Source organism: Tursiops truncatus, chromosome 16 (assembly GCF_011762595.2).
Source record: "Tursiops truncatus isolate mTurTru1 chromosome 16, mTurTru1.mat.Y, whole genome shotgun sequence".
In the NCBI taxonomy this organism is placed as follows: domain Eukaryota; kingdom Metazoa; phylum Chordata; class Mammalia; order Artiodactyla; family Delphinidae; genus Tursiops; species Tursiops truncatus.
This window is the reverse complement of record NC_047049.1, coordinates 19348647-19371227: the sequence shown is the minus strand read 5'-3', so window position 1 is coordinate 19371227 and position 22581 is coordinate 19348647. Positions and strand designations below refer to the sequence as shown.

Genomic DNA, 22581 nt, shown 5'->3' with positions numbered 1-22581 from the left:
TTCCTATTGATTGTTAGTCTAATGTTCACCAGAATATTCAGAACAGCAGCCTTAACTTTCCCCAACCTTCTTACCCTACTTTGACTAAAGGTACAGAAGCATGCCTTTCATGAATCCTTCTTTATGTCAGTTCTTCCACTCCTTGAAGACTTGAAAAACATCATCTCATGATAGTTGCAAATTTTTTCTCAGTACATAAGGATTTTCAAATCAAACCAAGCTTTTTTTCTTCTCTGTCTCTTGTCCTCTTTTTCCCCCATTGTCTTACAGTTCATGATTTGGCAGCTCTGTACAGGAGACTCCTGAGCCACCAGTCACATGAGAATGAAGGCAAGAAAAGAAAGGACCAGATGGCATCAAAAGACATGCCTTTCTAGGTCATTGGTGGTTAAGCTTGCAATCTGGTTACCAGCAGGGCGACTATGGGGGAAAGGGTGGAGAGCAGCACAGCACCATTGTAAGGGAAGAAGAATTTTGCCATACAGTTCGTTTCATAATTTGCTGGAGAGAAAATACTTACACATGGAAGAGAATGGATTTTCTGATTGAACTTTCCAGTTTACAGTCACAGAGAGTCCATTGCATTTACTTAAAAGTGGTATATAAGCACATGTGAAAAACTATATGCAGTATTTGAATGCCAACTTTGAAAAGTGTGGCTCCGCCTTGGTCAGCTGCTATCGTTCAACTTCCATTAACCCTTTGTTATTCTATTCTCCAAATGCCCGATTCACTTACAAGTACAAAAACTGGAGAAAATGATATTTGGCTCCCACACATACACTTGTCCCCACAGAAGAGCAGAGGACATCATTCACCACTCATCCTTCATAATATTATCTGTTTTGAAGGACCCTATTTACAAAACATGGAAAATGGCATCACTGGCCTTTGTGAGACATGTTATCTCAGGATATGTTTTCTTAATATAAATTGCATCTTGGAGCACATTTAAAATTACTTGACTGAAGAAATGTTTAGTAGTGGAACCCTACTACACTGTTGGTGTGCATGTAAATTGGTGCAGGCATTATGGATAACAGTATAGATGTTCCTTAATAAACTAAAAACAGAGTACCATATGATCCTGCAATCCTACTCTTTGGCATATATCCAGAGAAAACTCTAATTCAAAAAGATACAGGCGGGGGCTTCCCTGGTGGCGCAGTGGTTGAGAGTCCGCCTGCCAATGCAGGGGACACGGGTTCGTGCCCCGGTCCGGGAGGATCCCACATGCCACGGAGCGGCTGGGCCCGTGAGCCATGGCCGCTGAGCCTGCGCATCCGGAGCCTGTGCTCCGCAACGCGAGAGGCGACAACAGTGAGAGGCCCGCGTACCGCAAAAAAAAAAAAAAAAAAAAAGATACAGGCGGGATGTACCTGGTGGTCCAGTGGGTAAGACTTCACACTTCCAATGCCGGGGGCACAGGTTCAATCCCTGGTTGAGGAACTAAGATCCCACATGCAGTGTGGCCAAAAAATAAATAAATAAACTCCATGCCTGTGGTGATGGTTACACAACTCTCTAAATATACCCAAAAATCATTGAATTGTACAAGTAAAGCAAGTGAATTATATGGTATGTAAATTATAACTCAATAAAAATTCAAAAAAATACATGCACCCCAATGTTCATTGCGGCACTATTTACAATAGCCAAGACCTGGAAGCAACCTAAATGTCCGTCAACATAGAGAATCCTAAAGATGCTACCAGAAAACTACTAGAGCTAATCAATGAATTTGGTAAAGTAGCAGGACACAAAATTAATGCACAGAAATCTCTGGCATTCCTATACACTAAGGATGAAAAATCTGAAAGTGAAATCAAGAAAACACTCCCATTTACCATTGCAACAAAAAGAATAAAATATCTAGGAATAAACCTACCTAAGGAGACAAAAGACCTGTATGCAGAAAATTATAAGACACTGATGAAAGAAATTAAAGATGATACAAATAGATGGAGAGATATACCATGTTCTTGGATTGGAAGAATCAACATTGGGAAAATGACTCTACTACCCAAAGCAATCTACAGATTTAATGCAATCCCTATCAAACTACCACTGGCATTTTTCACAGAACTAGAACAAAAAATTTCACAATTTGTATGGAAACACAAAAGACCCCGAATAGCCAAAGCAATATTGAGAACGAAAAATGGAGCTGGAGGAATCAGGCTCCCTGGCTTCAGACTATACTACAAAGCTACAGTAATCAAGACGGTATGGCACTGGCACAAAAACAGAAATATAGATCAATGGAACAAGATAGAAAGCCCAGAGATAAACCCACGCACATATGGTCACCTTATCTTTGATAAAGGAGGCAAAAATATACAGTGGAGAAAAGACAGCCTCTTCAATAAGTGGTGCTGGGAAAACTGGACAGGTACATGTAAAAGTATAAAATTAGAACACTCCCTAACACCACACACAAAAATAAACTCAAAATGGATTAAAGACCTAAATATAAGGCCAGACACTATCAAACTCTTAGAGGAAAACATAGGCAGAACGCTCTATGACATAAATCACAGCAAGATCCTTTTTGAGCCACCTCCTAGAGAAATGGAAATAAAAAAAAAATAAATGGGACCTAATGTGATTTAAAAGCTTTTGCACAGCAAAGGAAACCTTATAAACAAGACCAAAAGACAACCCTCAGAATGGGAGAAAATATTTGCAAATGAAGCAACTGACAAAGGATTAATCTCCAAAATTTACAAGCAGCTCATGCAGCTCAATAACAAAAAAACAGACAACCCAATCCAAAAATGGGCAGAAGACCTAAATAGACATTTCTCCAAAGAAGATATACAGATTGCCAACAAACACATGAAAGAATGCTCAACATCATTAATCATTAGAGAAATGCAAATCAAAACTACAATGAGATATCATCTCACACCAGTCAGAATGGCCATCATCAAAAAATCTAGGAACAATAAATGCTGGAAAGGGTGTGGAGAAAAGGGAACACTCTTGCACTGTTGGTGGGAATGTAAATTGGTACAGCCACTATGGACAACAGTATGGAAGTTCCTTAAAAAACTAAAAATAGAACTACCATACGACCCAGCAATCCCACTACTGGGCATATACCCTGAGAAAACCATAATTCAAAAAGAGTCATGTACCAAAATGTTCATTGCAGCTCTATTTACAATAGCCAGGACATGGAAGCAACCTAAGTGTCCATCAACAGATGAATGGATAAAGAAGATGTGGCACATAGATACAATGGAATATTGCTCAGCCATAAAAAGAAACGAAATTGAGTTATTTGTGGCGAGGTGGATAGACCTAGAGTCTGTCATACAGAGTGAAGTAAGTCAGAAGGAGAAAAACAAATACCGTATGCTAATACATATATATGGAATCTAAAGGAAAAAAAATGTCATGAAGAACCTGGGGGTAAGACGGGAATAAAGACACAGACCTACTAGAGCATGGACTTGAGGATATGGGGAGGGGGAAGGGTAAGCTGTGACAAAGTGTGGCATGGACATATATACACTACCAAATGTAAAATAGGTAGCTAGTGGGAAGCAGCCACATAGCACAGGGAGATCAGCTAGGTGGTTTGTGACCACCTAGAGGGGTGGGATAGAGAGGGTGGGAGGGAGGGAGACTCAAGAGGGAAGAGATATGGGAACACATGTATATGTATAACTGATTCACTTTGTTATAAAGCAGAAACTAACACACCATTGTAAAGCAATTATACTCCAATAAAGATGTTTACAAAAAAAACCAGATGAATGTATAAAGAAGATATGGTGTATATATATATACAGTGGAATATTACTCAGCCATAAAAAAGAATGAAATAATGCCATTTGCAGCAACGTGGATGGACCTAGAGATTATCATATTAAGTGAAGTTAAGTCAGACAGAGAAAGACAACTATCATATGATATCACTTATATGTGGGATCTAAAAAAAATGATACAAGTGAACTTATTTAGAAAACAGAAGTAGACTCACAGACATAGAAAACAAATTTATGCTTACCAAAGGGAATAGCAGGATAGGGGTGGGGGAGATAAATTAGGAGTTTGGGATTAACATATACACGCTACTATATATAAAATAAACAACAAGGACCGATGGTATAGCACAGGGAATTATGCACGGGCTCTAGGCGTGTGGGCTTCAGCAGTTGCAGCACACAGGCCTCAGCAGTTGCAGCACACAGGCCTCAGCAGTTGCAGCACGCAGGCTCAGCAGTTGCGGCACACGAGCTTCAGTAGTTGTGGCAGGTGGGCTCAGCAGTCATGGCTTGCAGGCTCTAGAGCACAGGCTCAGCAGTTGTGGCACTCGGGCCTAGTTGCTCCATGGCACGTGGGATCTTCCTGGACCAGGGATCAAACCCGTGTCCCCTGCATTGGCAGGCCGACTCTTAACCACTGTGCCACCAGGGAAGTCCCTTGTTAATTGATTTATGCCTAGATTGTATGTTTCTTTTCTTCACATTAAAGCGTAGTTTTATTTTTTCATCTTTTTTTATTGAAGTATAGTTGATTTACAATGTTGTGCCAGTCTCTGCTGTACAGCAAAGTGACTCAGTTATCCATATATATATATGTATGTGTGTATATACACACACACACACACACACACACACACACACTCCTTTTTTTATATTCTTTTCCATTATGGTTTATCCCAGGAAATTGGATATAGTTCCCTGTGTTATACAGTAGGACCTTGTTGTTTATCCATTCTAAATGTAATAGTTTGCATCTACCAACCCCAAACTGTCAGTCCATCCCTCTCCCTTCCCACCTCCCCTTTGGCAATCACAAGTTTGACCTCTGTGTCTGTGAGTCTGTTTCTGTTTTGTAGATATGTTCATTTGTGCCATATTTTAGATTCCACACATAAGTGATATCATATGATATTTGTCTTTCTCTGACTTACTTCACTTAGTATGATAATCTCTAGTTGCATCCATGTTGCTGCAAATTCTGCTTAGATGTTAATATGACTTTAACTTAGATCTCACAAAACAGAAAATTGACCCACCCATTTTTTTTCTTGATATGAAACTATAGTAAGGAGTCATTTTGAAGTTTCTTAAGCTAAAAGTAAAAGTTCCTATATATGCACTGAATTTCTGGGGTTAAATAATTTAAACAAAATTGACAAGTTATTCCTGTGGCAAAATACTTGTTAACTTTACTAGTTAGTTGCTTTGTTAACTTCTTTAGATGATTGAATTCAGAGCTCCCTTGGGAGCCTCTAATTATTGCAAGAGAACCACCAGTCTCTCTCCACTCTCCAGTCATCTCACATGAGTTCAGTTGTTAGGCATATGGTATAATAATCCTAATGAAGAGTTTAAAGGCACTTTTTTTTTGAATTTTATTTATTTTTTTATACAGCAGGTTCTTATTAGTTATCCATTTTATACCTATTAGTGTATATATGTCAGTCCCAATCTCTCAATTCATCACACCACCATCACCCCCGCCACTTTCCGCCCTTGGTGTCCATACATTTGTTCTTTACATCTGTGTCTCAATTTCTGCCCTGAAAACCGGTTCATCTGTGCCATTTTTCTAGGTTCCACATATATGCGTTAATATACGATATTTGTTTTTCTCTTTCTGACTTACTTCACTCTGTATGACAGTCCCTAGATTCATCCATGTCTCTACCAATGACCTGATTTCGTTCCTTTTTATGGCTGAGTAATATTCCATTGTATATATGTACCACATCTTCTTTATCCATTTGTCTGTCAATGGGCATTTAGGTTGCTTCCATGACCTGGCTATTGTAAATAGTGCTGCAGTGAACATTGGGGTGCATGTCTTTTTGAATTATGGTTTTCTCTGGGTATATGCCCAGTAGTGGGACTGCTGGGTCATATGGTAACTCTATTTTTAGTTTTTTAAGGAACCTCCATACTATTCCATAGTGGCTGTATCAATTTACATTCCCACCAACAGTGCAAGAGGGTTCCCTTTTCTCCACACCCTGTCCAGCATTTGTTGTTTGTAGATTTTCTGATAATGCCCATTGTAACTGTTGTGAGGTGATACCTCATTGTAGTTTTGATTTGCATTTCTCTAATAATTAGTGATGTTGAGCAGGTTTTCATGTGCTTCTTGGCCATCTGTATGTCTTCTTTGGAGAAATGTCTATTTAGGTCTTCTGCCCATTTTTGGATTGCGTTGTTTGTTTTTTTAATATTGAGCTGCATGAGCTGTTTATATATTTTGGAGATTAATCCTTTGTCTGTTGATTCATTTGCAAATATTTTCTCCCATTCTGAGGGTTGCCTTTTTGTCTTGCTTGTAGTTTCCTTTGCTTTGCAAAAGCTTTTAAGTTTCATTAGATCCTGTTTATTTTTGTTTTTATTTCCATTACTCTAGGAGGTGGATCAAAAAAGATCTGGCTGTGATTTATGTCAAAGAGTGTTCTTCCTGTGTTTTCCTCTAAGAGTTTTATAGTGTCCGGTCTTACATTTAGGTCTCTAATCCATTTTGAGTTTATTTTTGTATATGGTGTTAGGGAGTGTTCTAATTTCATTCTTTAATGTAGCTGTCCAGTTTTCCCAGCACCACTTATTGAAGAGACTGTTTTTTATCCATTGTATATCCTTGCCTCCTTTGTCATACATTAGTTGACCATAGGTGCGTGGGTTTATCTCTGGGCTTTCTAGCCTGTTCCATTGATCTATATCTCTGTTTTTGTGCCAGTACCATGTTGTCTTGATTACTGTAGTTTTGTAGTATAGTCTGAAGTCAGGAAGTCTGATTCCTCCAGCTCCGTTTTTTTCCCTCAAGACTGCTTTGGCTGTTCGGGGTCTTTTGTGTCTCCATATAAATTTTAAAATTTTTTGTTCTAGTTCTGTAAAAAATGCCATTGGTAATTTGATAGGGATTGCATTGAATCTGTGGATTGCTTTGGGTAGTATAGTCATTTTCACAATATTGATTCTTCCAATCCAAGAACATGATATATCTGTCCATCTATTTGTATCATCTTTAATTTCTTTCATCAGTGTCTTAGCATTTTCTGCATACAGGTCTTTTGTCTCCATAGGTAGGTTTATTCCTAGGTATTTTATTCTTTTTGTGGCAGTGGTAAATGGGAGTGTTTCTTTAATTTCTCTTTCAGATTTTTCATCATTAGTGTAAAAGAATGCCAGAGATTTCTGTGCATTAATTTTGTATCCTGCAACTTTACAAAAGTCATTGATTAGCTCTAGTAGTTTTCTGGTAGCATCTTTAGAATTCTCTATATAGTATCATGTCATCTGCGAACAATGACAGTTTTACTTCTTCTTTTCCGATTTGGATTCCTTCTATTTCTTTTTCTTCTCTGATTGCCGTGGCTAGGACTTCCAAAACTATGTTGAATAATAGTGGTGAGAGTGGACATCCTTGTCTTGTTCCTGATCTTAGAGGAAATGCTTTCAGTTTTTCTCCATTGAGAATGATGTTTGCTGTGGGTTTGTCATATATGGCCTTTATTATGTTGAGGTAGGTTCCCTCTGTGCCCACTTTCTGGAGAGTTTTTGTCATAAATGGTGTTGAATTTTGACAAAAGCTTTTTCTGAATCTATTGAGGTGATCATAGGGTTTTTCTTCTTCAATTTGTTAATATGGTGTATCACATTGATTGATTTGCATATATTGAAGAATTCTTGCATCCCTGGGATAAATCCCACTTGATCATGGTGTATGATCCTTTTAATATGTTGTTGGATTCTGCTTGCCAGTATTTTATTGAGGATTTTTGCATCTATATTCATCAGTTATATTGGTCTATAATTTTCTGTGTTTGTCGTATCTTTGTCTGGTTTTGGTATCAGGGTGGTGGTGGCCTCATAGAATGAGTTTGGGAGTGTTCCTTCCTCTGTAATTTTCTGGAAGAGTTTGAGAAGGATGGGTGTTAGCGCTTCTCTAAATGTTTGATAGAATTCACCTGTGAAGCCATCTGTTCCTGGACTTTTGTTTGTTGGAAGATTTTTAATCACAGTTTCAATTTCATTACTTGTGATTGGTCTGTTCATATCTTCTATTTCTTCCCGGTTCAGTCTTGGAAGCTTATACCTTTCTAAGAATTTGTTCATGTCTTCCAGGTTTTTTTTTGTTTGTTTGTTTGTTTTTGCATTACACGGGCCTCTCACTGTCGTGGCCTCTCCTGTTGCAGAGCACAGGCTCCGGACGCGCAGGCTCAATGGCCATGGCTCACGGGCCCAGCCGCTCCGCGGCATGTGGGATCTTCCTGGACCAGGGCACGAACCCATGTGCCCTGCATCGGCAGGCAGACTCTCAACCACTGCGCCACCAGGGAAGCCCCCTCTTCCAGGTTTTATTGGCATAGAGTTGCTTGTAGTAGTCTCTTAGGATGCTTTGTATTTCTGTGGTGTCAGTGGCGACTTCTCCTTTTTCATTTCTAATTTTATTGATTTGAGTCCTCTCCCTCTTTTTCTTGATGAGCCTGGCTAATGGTTTATCAATTTTGTTTATCTTCTCAAAGAACCAGCTTTTAGTTGTATTGATCTTTGCTGTTATTTCCTCTGTTTCTATTTCATTTATTTCTGCTCTTTATGATTTCTTTCCTTGTACTAACTTTGGGTTTTGTTTGTTCTTCTTTCTCTAGTTCCTTTAGGTGTAACGTTAGATTGTTTATTTGAGATCTTTCTTGTTTCTTGAGGTAGGCTTGTATTGCTATAAACTTCCCTCTTAGAACAGCTTTTTCTGCATCCCATCAGTTCTGGATCATCATGTTTTCATTGTCATTTGTCTCTAGGTATTTTTTGATTTCCTCTTTGATTTCTTCAGTGATCTCTCGGTTATTTAGTAATGTATTGTTTAGCCTCCAGGTGTTTGTGTTTTTTACATTTTTTTCCCTGTAATTGATTTCTGATCTCATAGCGTTGTGGTCAGAAAAGATGCTTGATATGATTTCAATTTTCTTAAATTTACTGAATCTTGATTTGTGATTCAAGATGTGATCTATCCTGGAGAATGTTGTGTGTGCACTTGAGAAGAAAGTGTAATCTGCTCTTTTTGGATGGAATGTCCTATAAATATCAATTAAATCTATCTGGTCTATTGTGTCATTTAAAGCTTGTGTTTCCTTAGTAATTTTCCGTTTGGATGATCTGTCCATTGGTGTAAGTGAGGTGTTAAAGTCCCCCACTATTATTGTGTTACTGTCAATTTCCTCTTTTATAGCTGTTAGCAATTGCCTTATGTATTGAGGTGCTCCTATGTTGGGAGCGTATATATTTATAATTGTTATACCTTCTTCTTGAATTGATCCCTTGAGTGTCCTACCTTGTCTCTTGTAACATTCTTTATTTTAAAGTCTATTTTATCTAATATGAGTAGTGCTACTCTGGCTTTATTTTGATTTCCATTTGCATGGAATATCTTTTTCCATCCCCTCACTTTCAGTCTGTATGTGTCCCTAGGTCTGAAGTGGGTCTCTTGTAGACAGCATATATACGGGTCTTATTTTTGTATCCATTCAGCGAGCCTGTGTCTTTTGGTTGGAGCATGTAATCCATTCACATTTAAGGTAATTATCGATATGTATGTTCCTGTTACCATTTTATTAATTGTTTTGGGTTTGTTTTTGTAGGTCCTTTTCTTCTCTTGTGTGTCCCACTTAGAGAAGTTCCTTTAGCATTTGTTGTAAAGCTGATTTGGTGTTGCTGAATTCTCTTAGCTTTTGCTTGTCTGTAAAGCTTTTGATTTCTCCATCAAATGTGAATGAGATCCTTGCAGGGTAGAGTAATCTTGGTTGTAGGTTCTTCCCTTTCATCACTTTAAATATGTCATGCTACTCCCTTCTGGCTCGTAGAGTTTCTGCTGAGAAATCAGCTGTTAACCTTATGGGAGTTCCCTTGTATGTTATTTGTCGTTTTTCCGTTGCTGCTTTCAATAATTTTTCTTTGTCTTTAATTTTTGCCAGTTTGATTATGTGTGTCTCAGCGTGTTTCTCCTTGGGTTTATCCTGTATGGGACTCGCTGCACTTCCTGGACTTGGGTGGCTATTTCCTTTCCCATGTTAGGGAAGTTTTCGACTATAATCTCTTCAAATATTTTCTCTGGTCCCTTCTCTCTCTCTTCTCCTTCTGGGACCCCGATAATGCGAATGTTATTATGTTTCATGTTGTCCCAGAGGTCTCTTAGGCTGTCTTCGTGTCTTTTCATTCTTTTTTCTTTATTCTGTTCCGCAGCAGTGAATTCCACCATTCTGTCTTCCAGGTCATTTATCCATTCTTCTGCCTCAGTTATTCTGCTATTGATTCCTTTTAGTGTATTTTTCATTTCAGTTATTGTATTGTTCATCTCTGTTTGTTTGTTCTTTAATTCTTCTAGGACTTTGTTAAACATTTCTTGCATCTTCTCAATCTTTGCCTCCATTCTTTTTCTGAGGTCCTGGATCATCTTCACTATCATTATTCTGAATTCTTTTTCCGCAAGATTGCCTAGCTCCACTTCATTTAGTTGTTTTTCAGGGGTTTTATCTTGTTCCTTCATCTGGTACCTAATCCTCTGCCTTTTCATCTTGTCTGTCTTTCTGTGAATGCGGTTTTTGTTCCACAGGCTGCAGGATTGTATTTCTTCTTGCTTCTGCTGTCTGCCCTCTGGTGGATGAGGCTATCTAAGAGGCTTGCGCAAGTTTCCTGATGGGAGGGACTGGTGGTGGGTAGAGCTGGCTGTTGATCTGGTGGGCAGCGCTCAGTAAAACTTTAATCTACTTTTCTGCTGGTGGGTGGTGCTGGGTTCCCTTCCTGTTGGTTCTTTGGCCTGAGGTGACCCAACACTGGAGCCTCCCTGGGCTCTTAGGTGGGGCTAATGGTGGACTCTGGGAGGGCTCATGCCAAGGAGTACTTCCCAGAACTTCTGCCAGTGTCCTTGTCCTCATGGTGAGACACAGCCACCCCCTGCCTCTACAGGAGACCCTCCAACACTAGCAGGTAGGTCTGGTTCAGTCTCCTATGGGGTCCCTGCTCCTACCCCTGGGTCCCAATGTGCATACTACTTTGTGTGTGCCCTCCAAGAGTGGAGTCTCTGTTTCCCCCAGTCCTGTCAAAGTCCTGCAATCAAATCCCGCTAGCCTTCAAAGTCTGATTCGCTAGGAATTCCTCCTCCCATTGCTGGACCCCCAGGCTGGGAAGCCTGACGTGGGGCTCAGAACCTTCACTCCAGTGGGTGGACTTCTGTGGTATAAGTGTTCTCCAGTTTGGAGTCACCCACCCGGCAGTTATGGGATTTGATTTTATTGTGATTGTGCCCCTCCTATCATCTCATTGTGGCTTCTCCTTAATCTTTGGATGTGGGGTATCTTTTTTGGTGAGTTCCAGTGTCTTCCTGTCGATGATTGTTCAGCAGTTAGTTGTGATTCCGGTGCTCTCCCAAGAGGGAGTGACAGCACGTCCTTCTGCTCTGCCATCTTGAACCAATCTCAAAGGCACTTTTTAATGTGGACTTTATTTTGTTTAGTTTTAGTCTGTTCAGCAAGAGCACTTGTGATCATGTGAGAGTCCTCACCTAAGAGATTTTCCAATTAAAAAGGAAAATTCTACTAAAGGTTCTATGATTTTGGGAAGCATAGCAGGGGAGGAGAGTGACTTTAAAATTGTTAAATCTCATTAAGGGGAATCCATTGATAATCCTTTAATTTAGGGCAAGTTTAAAAAAATTTTTTCCTTATCCACATTAGGTATGTCACGTTTCAGCCTGGAGCCAATTACTAGATTTTAGTTGTTGAACTCAATAAAGAGATTTGGAATGGAAATGCTAGCAGACCTTTAACTAGCTGGGCTAGTGGATACTGGAAGAATCTTGACAATTCATCTGCCAGATCTCTGACCTCACTACCCTTAATCATCCTTACTTGTCAATGACATAATTGGCTGCCTTATCATATCCCTCTTTGAAATTGCTAGCATTTGAGAATGTCTCTTGACATTATTTCTTATGTATTAAGGCAAAGAAAGCATAGGTCGGTGGTTGAGCTAGTAGACCGTTTTGGCCCTCTTTGAGGAAAAAATGGAGGATGTGTTCTGTTTGTGGGACAGTTGAAACAGTTGCTAAATGTTCGATATGGCTCTTTACAGAATAGAGCCTAATCTATGAGCACATCTGTGGATTTTCTTTTCAGATATATTATTAAGTGATTAATTACGTTATACTTTATGAAGCACAGGACCAGATATATGAACTAGTATTGTTTCAGGGTGAAATTATGTACCCAGAACTCTCATCATGGTAATCATAGTTCCTGTAGGGTATAGGGAATATAAATTCATGAGGCTCTCTACTAGCATTTACAGAGAAAATTTCCCTAACTTGCCCATAGGATGGGTGTATTAAAGAATACAGTGACTTTTAGTGAAGAATTCTGTCATGGCTTTTTTCCATGTGTAGAAAATTGGAGGTGGTGGGTAAGGGGTAGTAAGAGGGAAGAGGGAGACAGAAATAAAAATGAAAAGCTAATGATAGCTGGTACACTTAGATATTAGGAAGCAGGGGACTATTTTATGGGTTGTTGTTTCAGTGGCTAGAATTGATCTCAGGGCCATATATTTTGCCTAACCCTATCCTCACTGGCCACAGAATTTTGCTGTTTCTATTGTGTTGGATCATATGAAGTTGCCATTTTTATAAGTGAGAAATGGTTGAATATCAGAAATTTTGTATGGTTCAGCCTAATACATAATAACATAAACACTGTAGGATGGCTACAGTTGTGGAGAGGGGTGTGTGTGTGTGAATGAAAGGTGGAAGGGAAGAAATGGAAATTTGTGAGCATTTTGGGGTGCTCTGAAGCTGAAAACCTCTATTCTAGCCTGTGGTTTTACACATTCAAAATCAAATACAGTTGCCCAAATATGTTTTCCTACTTCCACATTAATACAGTTGAGACAGTTTATGGGGCAGGTTAAAATTAAATCACCTCTGACAGAGATAACCATTGGGGATAATAATCTGAAGTGACCGATGTTTTCAGAGTACAACAGAAATGTCAGAAACTGAAAACCTGTAGGCACACCTTCACTTGCATGCAGATACTTTGTTGAAACTGAAGAATTAGGGGCGTAACATGGTTATAGACTGAATAATGTGCAAATTCTTATTTGTCTTAAAATAGGCTTTAGGATGTTTTTAGTGGAATATTCAGGCTGTACTGATTGGACTTTTTTGTCTTTCTTAGACGAGCTCATCTTCGCCTGTGTTTAGAACGCTTAAAAGTTCTGATTCCACTAGGACCAGATTGCACCAGGCACACAACACTTGGTTTGCTCAACAAAGCCAAAGCACACATCAAGGTAGGAATTTTTTGTCATATTTTCACATGATTCTCAGTCCTGCTCTCTTTTTAGCAATGATTCCTATTCATATATATCAGCTAGCACAGTGACCTCCTTTAATAACTGACCTCAAGAGAAATTTTCTGAAAACTTATCGCTAATCTGATGGGAGCAACATAACCTGATTACATTAAATTGTTTTGACAGCGTGGTCATTTGAAGAGCTGAGAATACTAGGAAAATAACAATTACTCTGCTGATACCCTGAAGGAAGGCAGTTGTGCCCTCTGGTGGAGATGACTTCATTTGGCTGTGTCTCTCAGTAATTTTCCATCAAACTATATGGCAGAGCAAGTTTCTCTTTTGTGGTGGTAACTTGACAGACTTTGAAAATTCTATACTGTTCTAGTAATGTAGCACTCATTACACACACACACACACACACACACACACACACAAAGTGAAGAAATAACTATTTTTCATGTTTAAAAAATACATACTTATGTATGTTTTTATGTATACACACACGTATAGTCATTCATGTTTTCTCTGTCAAAGAAGAAATCTTTTGAGATGTTAGGTAGGAGTCAGTTTTATTGTTTGTACTGTACCTCACACAAACTTAAATATCACTTTATCATTTTAGAAACTTGAAGAAGCTGAAAGGAAGAGCCAGCACCAGCTAGAGAATTTGGAACGAGAACAGAGATTTTTAAAGCGGCGACTGGAACAGCTGCAGGGTCCTCAAGAGATGGAACGAATACGAATGGACAGCATTGGATCAACTATTTCTTCAGATCGTTCTGATTCAGAGCGAGGTAGGCAGTGAGCTTCTTTGCTAATGAAACACTAGCATCCCTGTATCTGAATTTAGAGAGGGGAGGTTGGGTGGCATTGTATTTGCTTCCTTTTTTGCCAACATTGAATGTAGCATTCTAGATTTTATGTAGTCACAACATTGTCTAGCAATGCCTGTATGAATTATAGAATTTTTTTCTTGATTATATGTATATTGAAAATTTTCCACTTTGAAACAATTTTAGACTTAAAAGTTGTAAGTTTTCTGTAGAAAATTGTTGAGTTCTCATATACCCTTCACCCAGGTTCCCCTAATGTTAGTATCTTATGTAACCATAATAGTTATTGAAACCAGGAAATTAACATTCATGCAATACTATTAATTAATCTATAAACCTTATTCAAATTTCACCACTTTCCCCAATAATGTCCTTTGTCTGATCCAGGATCCAGTGCAGTATCCTACATTGCATGAGATATTTCTTCAGTCTTTCTTTCATGACCATGACACATTTGAAGAATATTGGTCAGTTATTTTATGCAGTGTTCCTCAATTTGGGTTTGTCTGATGTTTTTCATTAGATTGAGGTATTATACATTTGGGGGAAGAAATATCACAGAAGTGATGTTGTGCCCTTCTCAATTCATAGTATCAGGAAGATACATTATGTTGATATGTTTTATTACTGGTGATGTTAATTTTTTTTTTTTTTTTTTGCGGTACGCGGGCCTCTCACTGTTGTGGCCTCTCCCGTTGCGGAGCGCAGGCTCGGGACGCGCAGGCTCAGCAGCCATGGCTCACGGGCCTAGCCGCTCCGCGGCATGTGGGATCTCCCCATACCAGGGCACGAACCCGTGTCCCCTGCATCGGCAGGCAGACTCTCAACCACTGTGCCACCAGGCAAGCCCTGGTATGTTTGAATTAGAACCCAAACAAAGTCTACATTACATTTGTTTGTACTTTTTAAGGTATGGTTGGCCCTTGAACAACACAAGTTTGAACTGCACAGGTGCACTTAGGTGTCGATATATTTCAATAAATATGTGCTACAGCACCTACATGATCCATGATTGGTTGAATCTGCAGATAGGGAGGGCTGACTGTAAGGCTAGACTCAGATTTTTGACTGTGTGGAGAGTTGGCATCCCTAACCCCCTGAGTTGTTCAAGGGTCAACTGTACTTCTAATCTATAATAGTTTTCCCTTTCCCACTTTTTTTTTCAGTGCCAATTATTTCTTGTAGAACCTGGGAAACTGGGCCATTTTTCTTATAGAGTTTCCCACATTCTAGATTTGGCTGAATGAATCCTCGTGGTGGCATTCAACATGTTCTGTCCCTCATATTTCTTGTAAACTGGTTGGTAGATCTAGAGGCCTGATTTAATTCATGTTCTTTTTTGAGGCAAGAATACTTCATGGCACTGTGTACTTCCTGTTGCATCAGTGTTATTTTTGATTGTCCCATGATAGTGATAACATTGGTCAGTGGGTTCAGGTGATGTCATGTTTTATGCAGATTTATCAACCTTTCACTTAATAGTTTTAACGGTCATTGATGATTGTTGCTCAATCAATATTTCATTAGTTGTTACAAAATAGTGATTTTCTAATTCTATCATTCTTCTTGTGTTTATTAACTTTTTCTTCTTTAAAGAAGAATATTTCCTCATCAACTTTTTTGGTTACCCTCAAATAACCAAAAAGTGGGTACCTCCTTGTACCCACCCCACCTCCAAATTGCAGAGAGAGGGTATGTTTTCATCATTATAAATGTTCTCATTTTTTTAGTATTCCCAAAGTGCAAGTACCTTACCAAGTACCATTCTTGTTCTTCTCTGGCAGCTCTCTTTCCCAGAGTTATAGGAACTTTTTTAGTAACATCTCTAGTCCATTTGGCTAGAACAGTCTCTCATTTTATTTTGTTTTGAGTTCAGCATGCTCTGTTGGATAGGGTGTCTTGATTTTGTTTCCCAAATGTAGGTTGGATGAGTGTTCTGTGATACTGGGAAACACTAAATAGCCTGTGAAGCATTATGGATATGAAACAAATAGTTATGAATTCATAGGATTATTTGTACAGCCTGTTTGGACAACTGCCTGCATTGTAAAAACAGATTGCTAGGGCTTCCCTGGTGGCGCAGTGGTTGAGAGTCTGCCTGCCGATGCAGGGGACACAGGTTCGTGCCCTGGTCCGGGAAGATCCCACTTGCTGCGGAGCGGCTGGGCCCGTGAGCCATGGCCGCTGGGCCTGCGCCTCCGGAGCGGCCACAACAGTGAGAGGCCGGCGTACCGCAAAAAAAAAAAAAAAACCAAAAAAAACAGATTGCTAAAACTTTTAGAAGCAACAAGCCCTTTTGAAAATTATGCTCTTTAAAATAACTTACTCTGTCTTCTTGCGCTCAGCTAGAATCTGTGTTTCCTAAAGTGATTGTGTGATCAGTGTGAATAACTAAAATCAGTGCCAAATGTGAAACATCAGGCTTTGAGTTTGTTTTAAGAGAATTTAAGAATATTGAGTTCATCCTGTCTGTTATGGGAGGAAGTGGTCTTTCAACTGCCTTTAAAAAAAAAATGTGTATTGCTTTTTATATATTATTGGTGATTGTATATGTAGTATTTAACAATTAAAATATCTATACATAGCTGGGTCATATATGTATTTAGATTTTTTTTAATCGTTTGGTTTTTGAAGTAAAGTTAAATACCACCAGTATTAAATAAAATGCCTTTACTGTAATCTTTACTATAGATCTCACTATAATCCAGAGACTTTTAAGACTCATGCCCTCATTTCAAGCTATATTTGATGCAAGAGAATTTAATTGAAGACAAATCTCTCAGAGTCCACTTTATAATGACTGGCTAATTTTGGTTACTGAATAGTCAGAGATCTTTATGATGAATCCTAGAAGTCTATCTGTAAAATAATACCTAGAACTATCTGTAAAATAATACCACCAAAGGCCCGGATGGATACATTTTCTAGTTCACCTGTATTCAGTTTATGCTTTTTTCCCCCTTTAAGGCAACTCTGCTTAATAAAGATCACTGAGAATTAGTTTCTAGTTTAATGCAAAACAAATGTTGTTAAACCACTTGGGGTTGGGATCTTTTAATATTAAGCACTAATTCCCAAATAGGTCAAGTGCTTTTGGTGGAAGGTCTAGACGGACTGGTGTCAAAGGCTTTAGTAAACTTGCTGCTTAAATTGAGACCACCACTGTATACCAGACATTTCCCTTGTAAAATATATCCCTGTGTCTCTTAATCTTTGGGTCCTTCTGTTCTTCAGAGATCACTGATAATAGTTTGTATAACAGTTTATACTACAAAAAGTAGTTTCTTTTCCTCATGCCCCCCTGTTCTTGAAGGCACACGTATACTAGATTACTAACATTCTTCCTTTTTTCCCTTTGGCAGAGGAGATTGAAGTGGATGTTGAAAGCACAGAGTTCTCCCATGGAGAAGTGGACAATATCAGTACCACCAGCATCAGTGACATTGATGACCACAGCAGCCTGCAGAGTATTGGGAGTGACGAGGGTTACTCCAGTGCCAGTGTCAAACTTTCGTTCACTTCCTAGAACCCAGCATGACATAACAGTGCAGGGCAAAATATTCACTGGGCCAGTTCAATCCAAACAATCTCTTAAATTGGGTTCATGATGCAGTCTCCTCTTTAAAGCTAAACAAAACTATACTTGAATGGAAGGGTCAAGAGACCTCTGTTTAAGCAAATACTTAGCAAAAAGTGGAGCAGAGACTCCCTCAGCAGAACAAATATTCTAATATTCATATCTGAAAATCAGTTTCTAATGGCAGCAGAAAACGTGTGAAATTTTCTCGATTTGATTTAGTTGACTTGAAAGAGGACATTGGAGATTCCATCCTCTTTTTCTTTTCAAGTTTGCTCATACTACATTGATTGAGTAGACACATTTAAGGATGGGATTATGAACACTTCCTGAGCTTTTTTGGTCCTAAAAACAAAAATCAAACCTATAGTAATGACAAGATAATCAGGCATTAATCTTGGATAGCTAAAGAACTATTAAAACTCAAGCCTGGGACAGCTTCTCATGAAGCCTGTGGATGATCAGTTCTTTTAAAAAAAAAAAAAAAGCTCATTTCATGCTCTGCAAAAGGAGAGACTCCCATGAAGCCTTTTGAAAGGGATCATCATGCAGCTCAGCTTTCTGTTGGATTCCATGCTAAGCAAGCTAACCTTATCCAGCATTGTTAGCACTAGGGCACCCAACCGCCAGCTCTACAGTCAGCTGCCCTTAGGCCCTTGGGTCTGTGTGCATGACACCCTCTACCACACAGGGCCTGAGTTCGGATAGAGGGGCCAGAAGGAAAAAGCTCCATGTGCCTCTGTGTCTGCGTGGCCAGAAGAGTTGTGCACACAGATTAGCAGGCCAAGGTCTGAGCCATGGCAGCATTTTTATTTCAGATTTTGATAACTGTTTGTATGTGTTGAAAACCAAAATGACATCTTTTTAAAGCTTGTCCATAAAAAACGTAGACGTCTTTTATAGTGAAAAACACATGGGAAAAAATCATCTATTTTGATGCAGCATTTGATAATGATAAAACACCTCACACCTCACTCTTTATAGTGCACAAAATGAATGAGGTCTGGGCTAAGTAGAAAAAAGGTCAATGCTGTTTTTGTTTTCTTTTAGAATCATTACCTTTTACCATCTTTTAACCATCTGATATCTATAGTAGACATACTATCATAGTTAACATAGTTAAGTTCGGCACTTGTCTCATTTTAATGTAAAGATTTGCTTCTGTTTTCCTACAGGCAGTCTCTCTCCCTCACAATCCCATTGTGCAGGTGCTATTGTTGCTCTTGTCAATATTTTCAGAAATGTTATTTTAAGTGAAATTCTAGCCTGCACTTTGATGTCACGTGTTCCCTTTTTGTCTTTCAAACTCCCAGGTTCTCCCCTGGCCCTCTCCCTTACCCCAGGAAGCCTTGGAGACCTTACCCTGGCTCTTTGGACTTTGTGTACTTTAAATAATTTAACTACCCTTAATTACTTAAAAAAGAAAAAAAAAAGCTTTATGATTTTCATAACTTATTGCTGATTTTAATGGGTTAATTTCAGTCCTGTAGTTTTATTTTGTTTAGATAGGGCTGGGCAAGGAAAAAGAAAATAAAGACAACCATATTTAGCAGTGCAGTTGTGTGTGTAATGTTAGACCATCCTTTGTAAGTAGCACTTTTAACAGCTCTCACTGCTTCTATATATGAAGTGAACCATCTTGGTCATACACAAGGCCTCATCATATACTTACTTGTTCTTGTGCTCTTCCCGTGCCTCCAAAAATATTTTGTCCTTGACTGTGGTATGTTTGAGTGGAAGAAGTTCTTTGAAGTAGATGTGTGAAAAACTGCATGCCTTTAGAAGCCCATTATTAGAACTTGCTACTTCAGGTGCTGGGGACTTAATGAAAAACATGATAAAAGAAATTCATTTCTGTGGCCCAGGTAAATTATTTCTGGTTTCATTTATAATTACTCCTGGCCAGGTCAAAATGTTGCTCTATATGTTTGCTTATTTTTGACTTTCCCAAAGGAGACAGTTTGAAGACTCTGCTAACTACCATGGAAAATAAATGGAAGCCAGTGACAGAGCTTCCATTTTGTAATTCCCATGGCATTCACTTGCATCACTTGCCGAGGGCTGGAATTTGGGACTTCATTTAGGTGAACTTGAGGTGCTGCAATTTTGTTGTATATGTACAGGATGGTGGGCTGGGAAGCCTTTGTCACGAACCTATAGTACCTATTTCAACTGCCCCCTAAATTACTCCTTCCCTGAATTTGTTTTCCTTGGGGGAGGGGGATGGATTGTATGATGAATAAGTATTAATTTTTTTTAAAGACAAATGGACTTTGAAGATACAAAAAGTTAACTGCAAGAAATAAAAATTGTGAATGAAGAACACACGAGTGCTTTTTGTACCGCCCTTCTCTATGAAGGAAAAAATATGAATGAGCATATCTTGAGGCAACTATCTCCTTAAATGTCTATGTTTATACCACTTCAGTGGTCTGAATTAATGGCAGTTTAATCATTGCCATTTCCTGTTCAGTAATTTACAACAGGTGCCTTCTTGACTGATAATTCCACATAACCTAACTGCAGATGGTTTAATGTACCCAATAATCTTAATTTCTTCAGGTAGGACACAAAGCCATTTGTCATTCTAATTATCTGTTCTCCAAATAACTTTTTAGGGAATCCCTTTGACTCTACTATTATTCAAATTGAAAACCAATCTGGAAGTTCCCATTTAGTCCTTACTAACCTGAGTTAACGCTGCCCCCTATGTAAAATGTCTGAGTGATAAATTAATAGGTACAGGTAAATCCTATTTCTGTGCATATTATTACCAAAGAAGATTGTGATGAAGTCATTGCGACTCTAGTTTCTGATTAGAATAGGTATGAGAAACTCCAGCAGAAATGCCTTTTCTAGGGCCGTAGCAATGACAGTTTTTAGCATTATGAAGGGATTTTAAAAGGCAATGAGGATTGTTCAGGCAAGGCTTCTAACCTAAAGCCACAATGCATCCCCGGTCATTTCTCACAAGGAAATGGTCTACCCTTTCGGGGAAGGGTTTTTTTGAGGGTTTGTTTTCTTCCACTTGAAGAAGCAACTAGCTGCCCTTTTTCTTTTATTATCCTTCCACCTCAAAAATTCCACACTCCCTTCCAAAAAGAGCATAATAGGGGAAGAACAAGCATTTTGATTACATTTAAATAGCAGTTCTAACATTCGCTAAGGACCCTGGGCAACATACTAAATTTCTTCATGGAGACTTGTTTCCTCCTGGAAAGTTGATAGAAATACTACCTCTATTTTGAAAGACTGTTAAGGATTAAAACTGATATATGTAGACTGAGTGAACTGATGAGGATGATAATTTTTGACTTTGTTTGAATAAAAAAAGAAAAAAAAAAGACTTACAAAAGCGGACACATGTGGATCCATGCCACCACCACAGCCCAGGAGCATGTAGTGCCAGAAGGAAATTAACAGGTGTTATACTTCTCTACTTCCTCCGATGAATGCAGCCTTCTAATCTCTTCATCCTTAATCTTGAATTTTAGTTATTCTGACTCTGGGTCTTGCAGAATAAAACTATTAATAAAATGATTCATTTTCACAAAATTCTGTGGCAGGTTATACATTGTAAGAAGTAAATTTTGACATCCTATAGAAATTTTTAAATAAAGCCTTTGTAAGATTTATGTATCATTGGTTTTAGTGATTACCTGGTCTTCCTAAAAAAAGGAAAGGGCCTGAGCTTGAGTATGTTATACACTGATAGTAACCATTGCATAATAAATTGAGTGTCCTAGTTAATATTTTAGTGCTGGCCTCACCATGAAGAAAAATCTTATTGGCCTAGGTACCAGATCCAACAGGAAACTAGTTTTCTTTTGGAATACATCTGATTCTTGGAAATAATAAGTATAGTTCAAAATAGATGTACTGGCTGACAGCTTCAGTTGTTTGTTTTACCTTTCTATATAGTAATTATTAGGGGAAATGGCTTAAATGAAGCTCTTATAAAGTACTGCCAACTTCCTATAATTTTGGAATATTTTCTATTTTTTCAAGCTCTTAGCTATGGAAAAATGCTTTTACTCTTTACTAGTAGGACAATAACTGGGATATTTTAGATTTTCACACCAGGGTACAGAATAGCATTGTAAAAACATAAAAGCCATAAAATATCTCTAAAATGTATGTAAGAAATAAAAATTTAAGAAGTCAGTTGTTTCTAAATTAGCAGCTTCATCACACTCACTCTGAAAGCTAGGTCAACTAAACCTGACAGGGATTTTGGAGGGAAAAATTCTAAGCAAAAGAACCAAAGGGATACTTACTCCTCCTTCCTGCATACTTCTGAGCAATTAACAATTGGGACAATTACCATCTATTAAAGACTAGCCTCGCTACCGATCTCAGGCTTCAACTCTAGTTTTCCCAGGATGTAGAGTCAAGTGTTTCCTCCAAGCCTGAATTCTTTGTTTCTCTGGTCAGAAATTCACTGCATCTTGCTAAAGTGAGTACAGGGCTTGAAAGGAGAAAAAACAAAAGCACATCAGTTTCACCAAAAAAGGAAAATCATGAGCCAGCAAAGTAATAACCATGATTTTTGTGTGAAGTAGCTCTTCACACAAAAAACAAACCTTTTCTCCCAATAAGAATAACCATAGCTTCTTTAGCTGTGCTCTTAAAAAAAACTAACTGGGGAAACAAGTTACAATTTTAATAATTCCAGTAACAAGTCCATACTGGTTTTGTAAAAATGAACTGGTAAGGTGCTTGGTGGAAGTAAATTGCCAGTTTTTATTTCTGGGAACTAAAAGATGACAAGTAGCCATAATTTGATATTTTTAGTTAGTTCAGCTGTCAGCTAACCCAAGCCCAGCATTGTTCTCAGATCTGCTTTTCGCCA

General features: G+C 38.5%; 1 protein-coding gene across 3 annotated transcripts in view; it reads left to right on the top strand.

Annotated features, from left to right (window-relative positions):
* MXI1 (MAX interactor 1, dimerization protein) overlaps nt 1-20052 on the top strand; it is a 97798-nt gene extending 77746 nt beyond the window's left edge. For all 3 annotated transcript variants that reach the window (XM_019939974.3, XM_019939973.3, XM_033842603.2), the window contains 3 exons: nt 13199-13313; nt 13942-14113; nt 17515-20052. In XM_019939974.3, the coding sequence (XP_019795533.1) occupies nt 13199-13313; nt 13942-14113; nt 17515-17678 (451 nt within the window). In that variant the 3' untranslated portion in view covers nt 17679-20052. The remainder of the gene's footprint in view (nt 1-13198; nt 13314-13941; nt 14114-17514) is intronic.
* Nucleotides 20053-22581: the final 2529 nt, after the last annotated feature.